General features: G+C 39.7%; 1 protein-coding gene across 1 annotated transcript in view; it reads right to left on the bottom strand.

Annotated features, from left to right (window-relative positions):
* CACNA1A (calcium voltage-gated channel subunit alpha1 A) overlaps window positions 1–19,336 on the bottom strand; it is a 632,851-nt gene that overhangs the window by 388,911 nt on the left and 224,604 nt on the right. Inside the window, exons 8-10 of the mRNA XM_053718181.1 lie at window positions 7,302–7,355; window positions 2,752–2,844; window positions 1,655–1,864 (exon numbers count right to left, since the gene is read on the bottom strand). Of these exons, the coding sequence (XP_053574156.1) occupies window positions 1,655–1,864; window positions 2,752–2,844; window positions 7,302–7,355 (357 nt within the window). The remainder of the gene's footprint in view (window positions 1–1,654; window positions 1,865–2,751; window positions 2,845–7,301; window positions 7,356–19,336) is intronic.

Here is a 19,336-nt window from a genome sequence, read left to right as displayed (position 1 = left end):
TTATGAAGTATTTATAAAGAAAGTTTTGCAAATTGTAATTCCCAGTTATTACCTAGCATTGGGTTACACCAAATCTTTTATCTGGTATAGCATGTGTGCTAATCTATTAAGGAATTTGCTTTGTGCTAGGATGATTCAATTCTTATTTATTTGGCAATAAAAAGTAACTATCCATGATCTATTTTTATTCTTTTAAGAGCCTAACTATTTTTGTTTACTTGTTTTTAAACTCCTATTGCATTATGCTTCTGGGTCATTGTCTTTTAACCAGGGGTGAAGTCCTACAAAAAAAAGTGTGGGAACTCACTAAGACTTCCATACTCCCTCAAAATTAATATTGTTTTGTTTATGTGTATATATATATATATATATATATATATATTTATATATATATATATATATATACACATACATATATATATACACATACATACACACACACAGATGCACTTACTCACTGTATTGATATGTATATAATTTATATATATTGGTTAATGAAAGCTAATTACATCCAATGAAGGGTTGAATGTTTGCCTTTGGGCCTGAGAATCCTCCTCTGTCACAGAGTCTCACCCATTTAATCTGCAATAGTCCTATTTCTACTGAGGGGACCTAAATAACCCTAGAGCAAGCCACACAGAAATGTAAGCACCATGTGTATTAAAAGATAATTAAAGACCGCTGACAGTCTTACATTTAGTGTATTGTAGGAAGTGTTACTACCCATTACTAGAGGATCTCACTATCCCTCTAATCAGACTGTGCTCCAGCTCCTCCCACCAGTAACAGCAGAGTTTACTGAAGTGCTTCTGTTCTCTGTCCAGAGGGAACTTAGTTCCTCCTGCAAAAATAGTGCAGGATCTCCGTTCCCATCCTTTCCCGCCCGACTTGACCCCTGCTTTTAACACATTTTTAAAGCCAACAGTATACTAAGCTTTCTAAAAGTATCCTGGCCCTGTTCCAACATGGCTTCCAGGAAGTTACTTATTAGTAAACAATATTTACATTAACATGATGTCTACATGATACATGCATGAAATTATACCTCATGAAATGTCTCACAAATACAAGAGTACTGTCAATTTGCACCATCAATGAATTAAATCAATTTACACAAACCATAAATGGAAAATGAACTTATGGGTAACATAATACTAAAATGCTCTAATTTGCAAATTTCTAATACATGAAGGCTCATTAATATCTATGGGATTTATTATAATCCTTTCTTTAAAAAAAAAAGAAAAGAATTACTAGGTAAGGTTTTCTAAAGGATTTGAATGCACCCTTATGTGTTTAAACTGATAACAAAATGCAATAGTTAATATTGCAAATCAGGGGCTTTCAAGCTGGTTCTGAGTAGTGCATGGCTGCACATTTGTGTCTACACGAGTATGCTGCTCCTGGCTGGCTCACCAGCTGTGCTCTGCTTAGTAGAGGCAATGCATTGTGGGTCCTGAGTGGGACTTTACCTATGTGTTTATCATTTTGCCAGGGTTATGAACATGGTCAATAATAAGCATTTGCAAAATTATTTAGAGCATTTTTTTATTATTGCATTACAATGTATTTTAAAGAGAAACCTTTTTTTTTTTTTTTTAACTAACATAGGGAAAAAAAGAATATTAAGAGTTCAGTGTTGTGTGTAACTCACAGAGAAATTCAGAAAGCCATTCCTTCTGGCCATAGTGCACGATTGCTACGCATAATGTGTTCAAAGCGACCAGACCAAGAACAACCCAGTAAAAGGCTTGGGTCTTCACCATACGCCGGATGTAGAAACGCAATCGGCGCTCTTTCTTGTGCAGGTATGAGGCATTTTCCAACTTGGCACTTTTAATACTTGCTCGGGCAAATGGGGAACCTGACACAAAGAGAAATGAAGGATAACATTGTGCAAAGTAGGTAAATCGCAGTAAAAATTGTAAGAAAAAAGAAGAATGAGAAGAAAAAAGTGAGAGTGGGGAGAGCAGAGAAAGAGAGAGACATAAAGAGAGAGAGGGGGTGGGTAGAAAAAGAGGGATGTAGAGAGAGGGAGACAGCAAGAGAGAGGAGGAAAAGACAGATAAGAAAGGGGAGAGACAGATAGGGAGTGAGAGAAGGCAGAAAGAAAGGGATGGAGGAAGAAAGAGAAAGGGAGAGAGGGTCATAGATAGGGGAGAGAGAAGGAGGAGGATGGAAAAAGAGAGAGGGACAGAGAGGAAGATAGCAAAAGAGGGGTAGAACAATGGGAAGAGAGGAATTTAAATGCCTCCAATTTCTTGATCCGTAAAACAATTTTTTTGAACATATGGGGGCCCATTTATCAAGCTCCGATGGAGCTTGACGGCCCGTGTTTCTGGCGAGTCTTCAGACTCGCTAGAAACACAAGTTATGGAGCAGCGGTCCAAAGACTGCTGCTCCATAACCCTGTCCTCCTGCACTGAGCAGGCGGACAGGAATCGCCACAATACAACACGATCGAGTACGATCGGGTTGATTGACACCTCCTTGCTGGCTGCCGATTGGCCGCGAGCCTGCAGGGGGCGGCGTTGTGAGCTGCTGGTGCAATGCTGAATACGGAGAGCGTATTGCTCTCCGCATTCAGCGATGTCTGTCGGACCTGATCCGCACTGTCAGATCAGGTCCGACAGACATTTGATAAATGGGCCCCATAGACATTTATTGCCCTGCAGAACTACCCTAAGCAGGAATCTCCCTTTAGTGTTTTGTTTCCTAGAGTAATCTTCTGCCATGAGAAGAGAAACCTACCCAAAGAAGAGATATCTCCAATGGGCACCTCCCCCTCTTCTGCATTCAGCAACTCTGTTTTGCTTTTTTTTATGGTTGGTCTCCGTAGGGCCCCTGTAAAAGAAATTAGCAATGTGAGAGGTCAGTTTAAGAATTACAAAATAGTGCACACAGCTCTCATACCTTCCAGCCATCTTACGCAGCTCCCATTAGCATCCAGCACTTACACTACTCCCATCATCCTCCAACACAGTGTTATATACAGTAAGAAATACTTCACTCTTAAAGGGACATTAAGCTCAAAATGTAATTCCTCAAAAAAATATTATTTTATGCTTATCCTTAAGGGACAGAAAAGTCAAACTTAATCTTTCATGGCTATGATCGTGCATGTAATTTTAAACAACTTTCCAATTTACTTCTATTATCTCATTTGCTTTGTTCTCTTGGTATTCTTTGTTAAAAAGCATACCTAGGTAGGGTCAAAAGCAGTAATGCACTACTGGAAGCTAGCTGCCGATTGGTGGCTGCACATATATGCCTGTTGTTATTGACTCACCCAATGTGTTCAGTTAGCTCCCATCAGTGAATTGCTGCTCCTTCAACAAAGGACAGCAAGAGACTTAAACACATTTCATAACAGAAGTAAATTGGAAACTTGTTTAAAATTTAATTTTCTGTCTGAATCATGGGGGGAAAAAGTTGGGTTTCATGTCTCTTTAACTGGCCACATTAAAGGAGATATGATATGCACTCAGCTGGCTTTTCAAGAGGTGACCCGTGAACTGCAAAACATGTTAATTTGCTAACAAAATGACAGGTTTAAATACTTTCAAAACATTTATTTTGTAGACATATCTTTTGTATCTCAGTCATTAAAAAGTATTTTAATGTCCCTTTAAAGGGACATGACAAACATATTTTGTTTCAAAATGTATCACTAGCGCTTTGTTTTTTAAAAAGTGGATATTCCTGGGCTAAATAAACCCAGAGAGAGTTGTCTCGGTCAACCAATAAGCTTCTGAATTCCATGCCACAATAACACCCTTAGAGCAGGATTTATCAAAGCAATTCTCCGAAAATTGCACCTATAAATCTGCATACAACTGAATCCTCTGATTTATTAATAAAAAGGGAGCCTACAATTGGGCAAGTCTGACTATACATTCCTCTCACTTCGTTTGCAATCTCCAAGGCTCACTGGTGCGCTTAAAAAAGGGTTAAGTTTGCTAGTTTTAGTCGCATTTCTAGAGTCCGCCTTAGCATTACGGCCAGTTACCAATTTATCATTTTTTTGCGCCTTTGGAGAACGCAAAGTACTCCTACAACTACGCGCATCATAGTTCTCCATAGGTACTGTGGAGAACAGCATTAGAAATAATTTTGTCTTTGAGCTTGTGTCATGCTCACATCTGTTACTGATGAAGTAGTTTCTGATTCTAGCAGGTCTATTTTTGGCTAGACACATATGCCAAATATAGAATGTAAAATTGCCCCACAAAGAACGAAAATTCTATTAACAATTTGGATGCGTTCCGGTTATATAGGGTCATTATTATAACAAAGTAAAAATGTATTGAAACATGTCAAAATTAATGCGCAAATTTGCTCCATGTAAAACCAAATGTAATAGATTACTACTTAAAAAAACACGGGTTTGAAATAATAAATCAGAAGTACTTTTCTTTTTGCGTGGAGAAATTCATAATAATTCACACAATTCAGCACACATTAATAAGTGCAATTTTTGATAAATTTGTGTGCACTGGTGCGCCTCTCCAAGGACGAGCTACAGAGAACTCGGAGGACAATATAAAAGTGAATTCTCCTAGCCCTTGATAAATCTAGCCCTTAGTGCTAGTTTAATGTTAAACAGCTTTTATTCAACTGTGAAAAAATAATTAACTGTTTAACTGCTGTTCTTTCATAAACATGGCAGAAACATTTTGAGTACCATGTCCCTTTAAGTTCATCACCCGTATATTGAACCCATTATACTTAAACTGCTTGCAAAACCCCTTAAACTAGGTTTTGCAAGCTGTCCTCCATAAAAATACTGGATGATTTGTCGGTGACCTGGCACAGGTGCTATATGGGGGTCACACAATGCCCCCTCTCAAAAGCTCTACCGTAAGACCCCACACTTGAATCCTACATATATAATTTTCACAACTAAACAGTTATTTTACCCCTTGGCTGCCAGTAACATAAAAATCAATATTTTTTTGTTACCTCTTTAGCTGCCAAGAACACACATAGCAGTGATTTGACCATATTTGACTACATCCATATGCTTCCCAGTAAAAAATGCAGAACAGTGATTTAACCCTAATGGTTATACATAAGACACACAAAGCAACCCGCTCCCAGCTGCCAAAGACACATACAAGACAGACAGAGACCGTCAAAAGCATATATTCTTTAACTGTTACACCAATATGTAGACTGCAAGTGCAAGACGGCACACTTTAAAGTGATTGTAAAGTTTAATGAATAAGTGCCTTGTATCTAAAAATAATCTTAAAAACAGGGGCACTTTTTGACGGTTCTTTTTTAAAATACTGACCTTTGCTTTATGGAAAACAGACCGGCGATCCTCCGCCCGCATCTTCTGCTGTAGTTAGCATATCAATGATGAATCTGGCTTCCTCCAATCGTACTCCCCGAGCTGGACGCTAAAGGGGCCACACAATTGGAGGAAGCAGGATTCGTCATAGATATGCTGACTACAGCAGGAGATGCGGGAGGAGGATCTGCGATCTGTTTTCCATAATGCAAAGGTATTTTTAAAAAGAAGCATCATTGTAAAGTTTAATGAATTAAAGTTGGAAGATTATTTTTAGATACCAGGCACTTATTCATTAAACTTTACAATCAATTTAACTGCACCCTAACTTCCATGCAGTCTTATAGTACCACATTTATACAGGGAGTGCAGAATTATTAGGCAAGTTGTATTTTTGAGGATTAATTTTATTATTGAACAACAACCATGTTCTCAATGAACCCAAAAAACTCATTAATATCAAAGCTGAATAGTTTTGGAAGTAGTTTTTAGATTGTTTTTAGTTTTAGCTATTTTAGGGGGATATCTGTGTGTGCAGGTGACTATTACTGTGCATAATTATTAGGCAACTTAACAAAAAACAAATATATACCCATTTCAATTATTTATTTTTACCAGTGAAACCAATATAACATCTCAACATTCACAAATATACATTTCTGACATTCAAAAACAAAACAAAAACAAATCAGTGACCAATATAGCCACCTTTCTTTGCAAGGACACTCAAAAGCCTGCCATCCATGGATTCTGTCAGTGTTTTGATCTGTTCACCATCAACATTGCGTGCAGCAGCAACCACAGCCTCCCAGACACTGTTCAGAGAGGTGTACTGTTTTCCCTCCTTGTAAATCTCACATTTGATGATGGACCACAGGTTCTCAATGGGGTTCAGATCAGGTGAACAAGGAGGCCATGTCATTAGATTTTCTTCTTTTATACCCTTTCTTGCCAGCCACGCTGTGGAGTACTTGGACGCGTGTGATGGAGCATTGTCCTGCATGAAAATCATGTTTTTCTTGAAGGATGCAGACTTCTTCCTGTACCACTGCTTGAAGAAGGTGTCTTCCAGAAACTGGCAGTAGGACTGGGAGTTGAGCTTGACTCCATCCTCAACCCGAAAAGGCCCCACAAGCTCATCTTTGATGATACCAGCCCAAACCAGTACTCCACCTCCACCTTGCTGGCGTCTGAGTCGGACTGGAGCTCTCTGCCCTTTACCAATCCAGCCACGGGCCCATCCATCTGGCCCATCAAGACTCACTCTCATTTCATCAGTCCATAAAACCTTAGAAAAATCAGTCTTGAGATATTTCTTGTCCCAGTCTTGACGTTTCAGCTTGTGTGTCTTGTTCAGTGGTGGTCGTCTTTCAGCCTTTCTTACCTTGGCCATGTCTCTGAGTATTGCACACCTTGTGCTTTTGGGCACTCCAGTGATGTTGCAGCTCTGAAATATGGCCAAACTGGTGGCAAGTGGCATCTTGGCAGCTGCACGCTTGACTTTTCTCAGTTCATGGGCAGTTATTTTGCGCCTTGGGTTTTTCCACACGCTTCTTGCGACCCTGTTGACTATTTTGAATGAAATGCTTGATTGTTCGATGATTACGCTTCAGAAGCTTTGCAATTTTAAGAGTGCTGCATCCCTCTGCAAGATATCTCACTATTTTTGACTTTTTTGAGCCTGTCAAGTCCTTCTTTTGACCCATTTTGCCAAAGGAAAGGAAGTTGCCTAATAATTATGCACACCTGATATAGGGTGTTGATGTCATTAGACCACACCCCTTCTCATTACAGAGATGCACATCACCTAATATGCTTAATTGGTAGTAGGCTTTCAAGACTATACAGCTTGGAGTAAGACAACATGCATAAAGAGGATGATGTGGTCAAAATACTAATTTGCCTAATAATTCTGCACTCCCTGTACAGTCCCACCACTACCCCATCTCAAGAGCTATCTTTCAAAATAGCTCCTCTCACAAGCTTAAATAGTTTAGTGATTTACCATCATATGGTAGTCTCTGTTCAACATCTGTGTCATCCTCCGCTAGGATCACTTCTTCTAAACAGAGAGAGAGGTCAAGAATCATATGGGACAAACAGAAAGCAGAATATATTTACATGGAGGAACATAGAAAGATACAAAGAACATTGGAATTGGAGAGGAATTAAGAGGCATCAGAGAGGGGGAGATAAAAAAATACAGTTAGCCAAACAGAAAAAAACATCTTAAGTTTCAAAGCAAATTAGGGTGTAAATTCACAAAGTGTGGATTTTGTTGTATGTCCCTGGATTTACTTGTCCCTGGACATGTCCCCTCCAGGAGATTTGGAGGGCTGCAGCTAAGCTGGGGAATGTGTGACACAAGTTAATGGGGAGGCGAATGCTTTGCAAAATTCGAAAAATGAAACAAATTTTAACACGTACGTTCGAATTTCGAATGTTTGTACAACATTCTAACATTCGTTTAATGTAATAGTATTTCTAAAGCTTTATTTAAATGTTATTTTGAATTTTCGAATAATTCGATTCGAATTATGCAATATTCGAATTCGAAAAATTCTAATTGATATATTTGTTACAGTATTTCTAATGCTTTCTTTAAATGTAATATTCAAATTATGCAATATTCAAAATAGAAACATTCCAATTGATATATTTGTATCTATTATGTATCAATTTACTAAATTCTCTACCACATGAACTATTAAACTTCAGAATAGTATTTATTAAATGTGGACATTCGATCTAATTATAAACATTCAAATTCGTAAGTGACATTCGAAAACTGTAAATAGCATTTGTTAGAATTTTTAAGAATATACGTTCTTATCAACATTCGATTTTGTAAATCGAATTTCTACAATAACATTCGTTCTAACATTTGGATTTGAATATAAACACATTCGCCCATCCCTAGCGTGCAGCAAGTACTCTGCTTGATCACTCAGAGCAGGTCTAGGCAAGGACTCCTTGCTACACCTTCTCTGGGTGATCAATGTTTAAACTGCCACAAATCAGAATAAAAAAAACACTTACAAACAGCTCCTCCACACTAGGTAAGGAGCTGTGCTGATTTTGTAAAAGAGGGGGGTATAATTGGCTACTAATGTAGATAATTATACAGGCAGTCCCCAGGTTACGAACAAGATAGGTTCTGTAGGTTTGTTCTTAAAGGGACATAATACTTATATGCTAAATCAATTGAAACTGATGCAGTATAACTGTAAAAAGCTGACAGGAAAATATCACCTGAGCATCTCTATGGAAAAAAGGAAGATATTTTAGATCACAAGTTCTGTGTAAAAAATTATACTTCAGCTGCTGTCCAGCTGCAGGTAAAAAAAATAAAAAAAAATGAAGAAATGAACAGCAGCCAATCAGCATCAGCAGTGCTGAGGTCATGAACTCTTTTACTGTGAGCTCTTGAGATGTCACTTAATTTTAATGAGATTTCATAGTAAACTTCCTTAATCTGAATAGGGAAATAATATGAGTGTGCACAAAGCTCACTCCCTTGGCTGTCCCGGGGCAGAAATACTGATTTGCTGCTTAAAGTCCTTTGCAATGGGGTTTGAATACTTAGGACATTTTGAGGTAAAATATCTTTCTTTTTTACATAGAGATGTTCAGGTGATATTTTCTAGTCAGCTTTTTACAGCTATGCTGCATCATTTTCAAGTGTTTCAACATTTGGGTATCATGGCCCTTTTAGTTGAATTTGTATGTAAGTTGGAAAAGGCACTTTTTTTTAGGTGAAACTCTAGCCAAACATTTTTTTAAATTTTGGATAGCATAGGGAAAAGTTTGTTTTGCTATCTGTGCCCCTGTTCAGAAATTTTCACATCACTTTCTGTCCTATTGACAGTTAGATTTTGAGTATTTTCGGTTATCCTGGAAAGAAGGATTGGCAATAAACCTCTATTTGTAAGTACAAGTTGTACTTAAGTCAGATGTCTGTGACCCAAGGACTGCCTGTACTATTACTATCAAATGGGTGTGTTTTGATCACAGAACACAGTGGGTGGAGCAGTTGGTTGTCAATACTCCGGTAACCTGCTTGCTTGATCTGCTGCTAAGTGTACCTGGATTTTTTTTAAATGTTGGCAGCTATGAGTGAGATACAAATAAACAGAAATAAAAAGGAGTTTAGGGATCGCTGCACAAAACTAACAGAAATGTAAACTATGGTCTATACATATTCTGGAAAAAAAGCTTTAATGTTCTATACAAAACATACCTTAGCTTGGGGTCCTATCTCAAATTAAATCTGTTTCCATATTGTAATCTCTAAATTTGCTGCTGTTTTCATGTCCACAGTGCTAATCTTGGGAGCATACATAGCGGTAGATTTTTCAAATGTCGGGCGGACATAATACACTGTAGTGGATCATGTCCGCCCAATATCGATAAATGCTGACAGCATATACTGTCGTCATTTAACATTGCACAAGCATTTCTGGTATCCCGTATCCGATCGGGATGATTGCAGTCCACCCCCTCAGAGGTGGCGGACGAGATAAGGAGCAGCGGTCTTACGAACGCTGCTTTCTAACTTATGTTTCCGGCGGCATGGAAACAGCAGCCTAAGCTGTATGATAAATCAACCCTAAAGTCTTCGATTGGTGCATTTCTTCCATGTAAATGTTATATTAAAGGGACAGTGTAATTTTAAACAATTTTCCAATTCACTTTTATCACCAATTTTGCTGTGTTCTCTTGGTATTCTTAGTTGAAAGCTAAACCTAGGAGGATCATATGCTAATTTCTTAGACCTTGAAGGCCACCTCTAATCTAAATGCATTTTGATCATTTTTCACCACTAGAGGGCATTAGTTCACGTGTTTCATATAGATAACATTGAGCTCATGCACGTGAATTTACCATGGAGACAGCTCTGATTGGCCAAAATGCAAGTCTGTCAAAAGAACTGAAATAAGGGGTGCAGTCTGCTGAGGCTTAGATACAAGGTAATTACAGAGGTAAAATGTGTATAATTATAACTGTGTTGATTATGCAAAACTGGGGAATTGGTAATTAAGGAATTATCTATCTTTTAAAACAACAAAAATTCTGGTGTTGACTGTCCCTTTAAGAGTTAAAGGGACAAGAAACTCACATTTTTTCTTTCATGATAAAAACAGAGCATACAGTTTTAAAAAGTTCCCATTTTACTTCTATTCAAATTATCAAATACTTCTATTGCGTCCTTCTCATGTTACTCTTTATTGAAAAGATAGGTACTGTGCACATGTCTGGAGCCCTACATGACGGGAAATAGTGCTACCATCTAATGCTCTTACTAATGTATAACAAAACATATAGTGCTGCAGACACATGCATGCTCCTGAGCTTACATTCCTGCTTTTCTACAAAGGATAACAAGAACATGAAGATATTTGATAATACAAGTACAGTGGAAAGTTCTGTAATATTGTATGTTCTATCTAAATCATTAAAGAAAAAAATGTGGGTTTTATGTCCCTTTAAGTGCATGCATTTTGTTTACACAGCAATGAGAAGCTTGCAATAAGCCAAGCAAAGGAGTGTGTACAAGGTTTGTTTTTTTTAAAACAGAATTACTGTGCAAACTATTCTAGATCTACATAGTCCCATAAAAGTTCCACTGTCAAGGATACTAATTCAAAACAATACACTGACTATAAAAGAGTCCACTCTAACAAAGGTGCACAAAATAACTTTGAAAAAGGAAAACAAATCTGAAAGAAAAAAAACATAATTTATGCTTACCTGATACATTTATTTATTTCATGGTGGTGAGAGGCCATGAGTCCTTACGTTTTGGACTCAACATCTGGCCACCAGGGGGAAGCAAAGATACCCAACACACCTAAGAACTTTTAAGGGACAGTCAACACCAGAATTGTTGTTGTTTAAAAAGGTAGATAATCCCTTTATTACTCATTCCCCAGTTTTGCATAACCAACACAGTTATAATAATATACTTTTTACCTCTGTGATTACCTTGTATCTATGCCTCTGCAAACTGCCCCCTTATTTCAGTTCTTTTGACAGACTTGCAGTTTAGCCAATCAGTGCTTACTCCTAGGTAACTTCACGTGCCGTAGCTCAATGTTAGCTCAATGTTATCTATATGAAACACATGAACTAACGCCCTCTAGTAGTGAAAAAAACATAATTTATGCTTACCTGATAAATTTATTTCTCTTGTAGTGTAGTCAGTCCACGGGTCATCCATTACTTATGGGATTATATCTCTTCCCAACAGGAAGTTGCAAGAGGATCACCCAAGCAGAGCTGCTATATAGCTCCTCCCCTCACATGTCATATCCAGTCATTCGACCGAAACAAGACGAGAAAGGAGAAACCATAGGGTGCAGTGGTGACTGGAGTTTAATTAAAATTTAGGTCTGCCTTAAAAGACAGGGCGGGCCGTGGACTGACTACACTACAAGAGAAATAAATTTATCAGGTAAGCATAAATTATGTTTTCTCTTGTTAAGTGTAGTCAGTCCACGGGTCATCCATTACTTATGGGATACCAATACCAAAGCTAAAGTACACGGATGATGGGAGGGACAAGGCAGGAACTTTAAACGGAAGGAACCACTGCCTGAAGCACCTTTCTCCCAAAAATAGCCTCCGAAGAAGCAAAAGTGTCAAATTTGTAAAATTTTGAAAAAGTGTGAAGTGAAGACCAAGTTGCAGCCTTGCAAATCTGTTCAACAGAGGCCTCATTTTTAAAGGCCCAGGTGGAAGCCACAGCTCTAGTGGAATGAGCTGTAATTCTTTCAGGAGGCTGCTGTCCAGCAGTCTCATAGGCTAAACGTATTATGCTACGAAGCCAAAAGGAGAGAGAGGTAGCCGAAGCCTTTTGACCTCTCCTCTGTCCAGAGTAAACGACAAACAGGGAAGAAGTTTGACGAAAATCTTTAGTTGCTTGCAAATAGAACTTCAGGGCATGGACTATGTCCAGATTATGCAAAAGTCGTTCCTTCTTCGAAGAAGGATTAGGGCATAGAGATGGAACAACAATCTCTTGATTGATATTCCTGTAAGAAACTACCTTAGGTAAAAACCCAGGTTTAGTATGCAGAACCATCTTGTCTGAATGAAAAATCAGATAAGGATAATCACAGTGTAGGGCAGATAACTCAGAGACTCTTCGAGCCGAGGAAATAGCCATCAAAAACAAAACTTTCCAAGATAACAGCTTAATGTCAATGGAATGGAGGGGTTCAAACGGAACACCTTGAAGAACTTTAAGAACTAAGTTTAAGCTCCACGGCGGAGCAACAGTCTTCAACACGGGCTTAATCCTAGCCAAAGCCTGACAAAAAGCCTGAACGTCTGGGACATCTGCCAAACGTTTGTGTAACAGAATAGACAGAGCATAAATCTGTCCCTTTAATGAACTAGCAGATAAACCCTTTTCTAAACCCTCTTGTAGAAAAGACAAAATCCTAGGAATCCTAACTTTACTCCATGTGTAACTCTTGGATTCACACCAATATAAGTATTTACGCCATATTTTATGGTAAATTTTTCTGGTAACAGGTTTCCGAGCCTGTATTAAGGTATCAATAACTGACTCCGAGAAGCCATGCTTTGATAGAATCAAGCGTTCAATCTCCATGCAGTCAGCCTCAGAGAAATTAGATCTGCATGGTTGAAAGGACCCTGAATTAGAAGGTCCTGTCTCAGAGGTAGAGACCATGGTGGACAGGACGACATGCCCACTAGATCTGCATACCAGGTCCTGCGTGGCCACGCAGGTGCTATCAGAATCACAGATGCTCTCTCCTGTTTGATCTTGGCAATCAGCCGAGGAAGCAGCGGAAATGGTGGAAACACATAAGCCATGTTGAAAACCCAAGAGGCTGCTAGAGCATCTATCAGCGCCGCTCCCGGGTCCCTGGACCTGGATCCGTAGCAAGGAAGTTTGGCATTCTGTCGAGAAGCCATGAGATCCAGTTCTGGTTTGCCCCAACGATGAATTAGTTGAGCGAAGACCTCCGGATGAAGTTCCCACTCCCCCGGATGAAAAGTCTGGCGACTTAGGAAGTCCGCCTCCCAGTTCTCCACGCCTGGAATATAGATCGCTGACAGGTGGCAAGAGTTGGACTCTGCCCAGCGAATTATCTTTGATACTTCCAACATCGCTAGGGAAATCCTGGTTCCCCCTTGATGGTTGATGTAAGCCACAGTCGTGATATTGTCCGACTGAAATCTGAGGAACCTCAGTGTTGCCAACTGAGGCCAAGCTAGAAGAGCATTGAATATCGCTCTTAATTCCAGAATATTTATTGGAAGGAGTTTCTCCTCCTGAGTCCACGATCCCTGAGCCTTCAGGGAGTTCCAGACTGCGCCCCAACCTAGAAGGCTGGCATCTGTTGTTACAATCGTCCAATCTGGCCTGCGAAAGGTCATCCCTTTGGACAGATGGGGTCGAGAAAGCCACCAGAGAAGAGAATCCCTGGTCTCTTGATCCAGATTTATTAGAGGGGACAAATCTGAGTAATCCCCATTCCACTGACTGAGCATGCATAATTGCAGCGGTCTGAGATGCAGGCGCGCAAATGGTTCTATGTCCATTGCTGCTACCATTAAGCCGATTACTTCCATGCACTGGGCTACTGACGGGTGAGGAATGGAATGAAGGGCACGGCAAGTATTTAGAAGTTTTGATAACCTGGCCTCCGTCAGGAAAATTTTCATCTCTACAGAATCTATAAGAGTCGCTAAGAAGGAAACCCTTGTGAGTGGTAATAGAGAACTCTTTCCCACGTTCACCTTCCAAACATGCGACCTCAGAAATGCCAGAACTATCTCTGTATGAGACTTGGCAATTTGAAAACTTGACGCTTGTATCAGAATGTCGTCTAGGTACGGAGCCACCGCTATGCCTCGCGGTCTTAGTACCGCCAGAAGTTAGCCCAGAACCTTTGTAAAGATTGTTGGGGCCGTAGCTAACCCGAAGGGAAGAGCTACAAACTGGTAATGCCTGTCTAGGAAGGCAAATCTTAGATAACGATAATGATCCTTGTGAATCGGTATGTGAAGGTAAGCATCCTTTAAGTCCACTGTGGTCATGTACTGACCCTCTTGGATAATGGGTAGGATGGTTCGAATAGTTTCCATTTTGAATGATGGAACTCTTAGGAACTTGTTTAGGATCTTTAAGTCCAAGATTGGTCTGAAGGTTCCCTCTTTCTTGGGAACCACAAACAGATTTTAATAAAATCCTTGCCCTTGATCCGTCCGCGGAACTGGGTGGATCACCCCCATTAATAAGAGGTCTTGTACACAGCGTAGAAACGCCTCTTTCTTTATTTGGTTTGCTGATAACCTTGAAAGATGAAATCTCCCTTGTGGAGGAGAAGCTTTGAAGTCCAGAAGATATCCCTGAGATATGATCTCCAACGCCCAGGGATCCTGGACATCTCTTGCCCAAGCTCGGGCGAAGAGAGAAAGTCTGCCCCCCACTAGATCCGTTTCCGGACAGGGGGCCCTCACTTCATGCTGTCTTAGGGGCAGCAGCAGGTTTTCTGGCCTGCTTGCCCTTGTTCCAGGACTGGTTGCTTTTCCAACCCTGTCTGTAACGAGTAGCAGTCCCTTCCTGTTTTGGAGCGGAGGAAGTTGATGCTACTCCTGCCTTGAAATTACGAAAGGCACGAAAAATAGACTGTTTGGCCTTTGATTTGGCCCTGTCTTGAGGAAGGGAGTGACCCTTACCTCCAGTAATGTCAGCAATAATTTCTTTCAAGCCGGGCCCAAATAAGGTTTGCCCTTTGAAAGGAATATTAAGCAATTTAGATTTAGAAGTTACATCTGCTGACCAGGATTTAAGCCATAGCGCTCTGCGCGCCTGGATGGCGAATCCAGAGTTCTTAGCCGTTAGTTTGGTTAAATGCACCACGGCATCCGAAACAAATGCATTAGCTAGCTTAAGGGCTTTAAGCTTGTTCATAATCTCATCCAATGGTGCTGTGTCCAGAGACTCAAACCAGAATGCTGCCGCAGCAATGACGGGCGCAATGCATGCAAGGGGCTGTAATATAAAACCTTGTTGAAGAAACATTTTCTTAAGGTAACCTTCTAATTTTTTATCCATTGGATCTGAGAAAGCACAACTATCCTCCACCGGGATAGTGGTACGCTTGGCTAAAGTAGAAACTGCTCCCTCCACCTTAGGGACCGTCTGCCATAAGTCTCGTGTGGTGGCGTCTATTGGGAACATTTTTCTAAATATCGGAGGAGGGGAAAAAGGCACACCGGGTCTATCCCACTCCTTGCTAATAATCTCTATAAGCCTTTTAGGTATAGGAAAAACGTCAGTACAAACCGGTACCGCATAGTATTTATCCAGCCTACATAATTTCTCTGGGATTGCCACCGTGTCGCAATCATTCAGAGCCGCTAACACCTCCCCTAGCAATACACGGAGGTTCTCAAGCTTAAATTTAAAATGTGAAATTTCTGAATCCGGTCTCCCCGGATCAGATCCGTCACCCACAGAATGAAGCTCTCCGTCCTCATGTTCTGCAAATTGTGACGCAATATCGGACATGGCTCTCGTGTCATCGGCGCGCTCTGTCCTAAACCCAGAGCTATCGCGCTTGCCTCTTAACTCAGGAAAATTAGATAATACTTCTTTCATAACATTAGCCATATCATGCAAAGTGATTTGTAAGGGCCTTGATGTACTTGGCGCCACAATCTCACGCACCTCATGAGCGGGAGGCGAAGGTACTGACACGTGAGGAGAGTTAGTCGGCATAACTTCCCCCTCGATGTCTGGTGATAATTTCTTTACCGGTAAAGACTGACTTTTATTTAAAGTAGCATCAATACAATTGGTACACAAATTTCTATTGGGCTCCACATTGGCTTTTAAACATAATGAACAAGTAGATTCATCTGTATCAGACATGTTTAAACAGACTAGCAATGAAGACTAGCAAGCTTGGAAAAAATCTTTCAGTGAATTTACAAGCAATAGAAAAAACGCAGCAGCGCTTTTAAAAACACAAAAAAACTGTCACAGTTGAAATAACAATGAACTAATTCAGTTATAGCCAACAATTTTAACAGTAAATGTATGAATTTAGCAGAGGATTGCACCCACTAGCAAACGGATGATTAACCCCTCAATACCCACAACCGGATAATCAATTTTAGATTTAACGTTTTTCTCACAGTCAAACACACTGTCACAGGTCTGCTGTGACTGATTACCTCCCTCAAAAATGAATTTTGAAGACCCCTGAGCTCTCTGGAGACGTCCTGGATCGAGGAGAAAAAAGCAGGAAGACTGTGCTAGAATTTTATCTGCGCAACAAGGCACTAAAAGAAAGGCCCCTCCCACTCATATTACAACAGTGGAAGACCTGTTACAACGGTTTCTATGCAGAAATAAACGTTAGCCATGTGGAAAAAAATCATGCCCAAAAAGATTTATCACCAAAGTACCTCACAAAATGAATAACATGCCAGTAAACGTTTTAAAAAACAACTTTTCCAGTGTTATGCAAAGTTATCACTAAGCCTGCTACCAGTCGCTTCTACTGCAGTTAAGGCTTATACATTTATTTCAGTATTAACAGTATTTTCTCAGTCAAATTCTAGTCCCTAGAAAATAACTCAACTGCGCATACATTTAACAGCCTGATACCAGTCGCTACTACTGCATTAAAGGCTGTACTTACATCATATGGGTTACAGCAGTGTTTTCTTAGTCAATTCCATTCCTAGAAAATATTATACTGCACATACCTCATTTGCGGGGGACCCCGCATGCTATTCCCTTTTCTGAAGTTACCCCTCCTCAGAATGTGCGAGAACAGCCAGTGGATCTTAGTTACGTCTGCTAAGATCATAGAAAACGCAGGCAGATTCTCTTCTTCTAAATACTGCCTGAGAGAAAAAACAGCACACTCCGGTGCCATTTTAAAATAACAAACTTTTGATTGAAGAATTAAGTAAAACTCCTATCTCCTCTCACAACCTCCTTTGTTGAGACTTGCAAGAGAATGACTGGATATGACATGTGAGGGGAGGAGCTATATAGTAGCTCTGCTTGGGTGATCCTCTTGCAACTTCCTGTTGGGAAGAGATATAATCCCATAAGTAATGGATGACCCGTGGACTGACTACACTTAACAAGAGAAAAATGCTTTCCGATTAGAGGCAGTCTTCAAGGTCTAAGAAATTAGCACATGAACCTAATAGATTTAGCTTTCAACTAAGAATACCAAAAGAACAAAGCAAAATTGGTAATAAAAGTAAATTGGAAAGTTGTTTAAAATTACATGCCCTATTTAAATCATGAAAGATTTTTTTTTACTTTACTGTCCCTTTAAGGCCTGTTATTAACTAAAGCATGGATGAAGGCTTGTATGTCTGATAACCTAGCAATCTTTCTATGGAATAATACTGAACGAGCAGAGATTCAGAGATTTTATCCTTTAGCTAACCTGAACCTTTATCAAAAACCATCCTAAAGAAAATGCATAATTTTAGGAATTCTGAATGAAGACCAATGCAAACCTATCCCATCACAACAGGAACAATAAACCTTCCATATATTATAGCTTGAACTAGAGTATCAACTACCGAGTAGGAATTAACCTTTAAAGGGATAGTAAACACACATTTTTTATTTCATGATTCAGATAGAGCATTCAATTTTAAGCAATTTTCTAATTTACTCTTACTATCAATTTTTATTTGTTCTCTTGCTATCTTTATTTGAAAAGCAATAATTTAAACGTAGATGCTTGCCCATTTTTGATTCAGCAGGCAGGCTATGACTCTTGGAAGAAGAACAATCGGGGGAAATAAATAAACTAGATGAAAGGGACAACCAACTGCCAGAACATCTACTAACAAGATCTGCTTGTGGACCTTGCACCGTATCTGGGAAGTTTGTGATTCAGACGAGAACCCAATACATCTATGTTTGGAATGACATACTAATTAATAGAAAATGTATTGATTGAGAGACCATCCCCTGGATGAAGAGACTGACGACTCAAATAGTCCACTTCCCAGTTTTTTTTACTCTTGGAATTTAAATTGAAGAAAATGTGCTGTCATTGGTTTCTGCCCAGGACATAATCTGTGAAACCTCCTTCATTGCTAGAGCACTTCGAGTGACCCCTTGATTATTGATGTAGGCTACCGCCATTATATTGCCTGATTGAAAAGGAATCTAGGATTCTTGCTTGAGAAGACGCCAAGCATGAAGAACTCTGAGGATTGCATTAAGCTCTAGAACATTGATCTGTAACCTCGCCTTCTGAGGAGACCAAACTCCCTATAACCTCTGAGATCCCCAGACTGCACCCCAACCCAAGAGACTCACGCCTGTGGTAATTCATTTTTTCAAGATGGATGCAGAAAGGAGATTTCCTCTGAGATATTCTTGTGGGAAATCCACCAAGAGAGGGATTGCCCGACAGGAAGAGTTAAATTAATTATTTGAGAGAGACAAGTGTAATCTCCACTATTCAGTTTCAGCATGCAGACATAAAAAGGGGATGACATCTGATGCTGCTATCATCTTGCCTATAACCTCAAATACACAGAGCTACAGAAGGATGAGACACTGCCGGAAGAACCAACAACAAAAGACAAGTTACTATTTGTAACTTGATGTTGCTTTGTTCTGTTAGATGAAGACACATGGAAATAGGAGACTTTTGTCTGAGGAATCAGAGACCCTTTTGGGATATTTATCCTCCAACTATGACTGCGAAGAAACAATAGTAGCTTCTTGGGGGTGACAGACTGCCAAAGGTAAAGATGGCACTTCAACCAATATATCGTCCAGGTAAGGATCAACAGCTATACTCTGAGTCCTGACCACTGATAACAGAGCACTCAGAACCTTGGTGAACATTCCAAGCGCTGTGGCTAATCCAAAAGGAAGAGCGACTGTCTAGAAAGGAAAACTGAAGAAACTGATGTTGATCCCTGTGAATCGGGATATAAAGGTAAGCATCCTTTAAATCTGACCCTAATCTTAAAAACTTGATTAAAGTTTTGAGTATTGTA

Source organism: Bombina bombina, chromosome 6, assembly GCF_027579735.1.
Source record: "Bombina bombina isolate aBomBom1 chromosome 6, aBomBom1.pri, whole genome shotgun sequence".
NCBI classification, from domain to species: Eukaryota; Metazoa; Chordata; class Amphibia; order Anura; family Bombinatoridae; genus Bombina; species Bombina bombina.
Note: the sequence above shows the minus strand (reverse complement) of the source record. Positions and strands in the feature narration are given on the sequence as shown.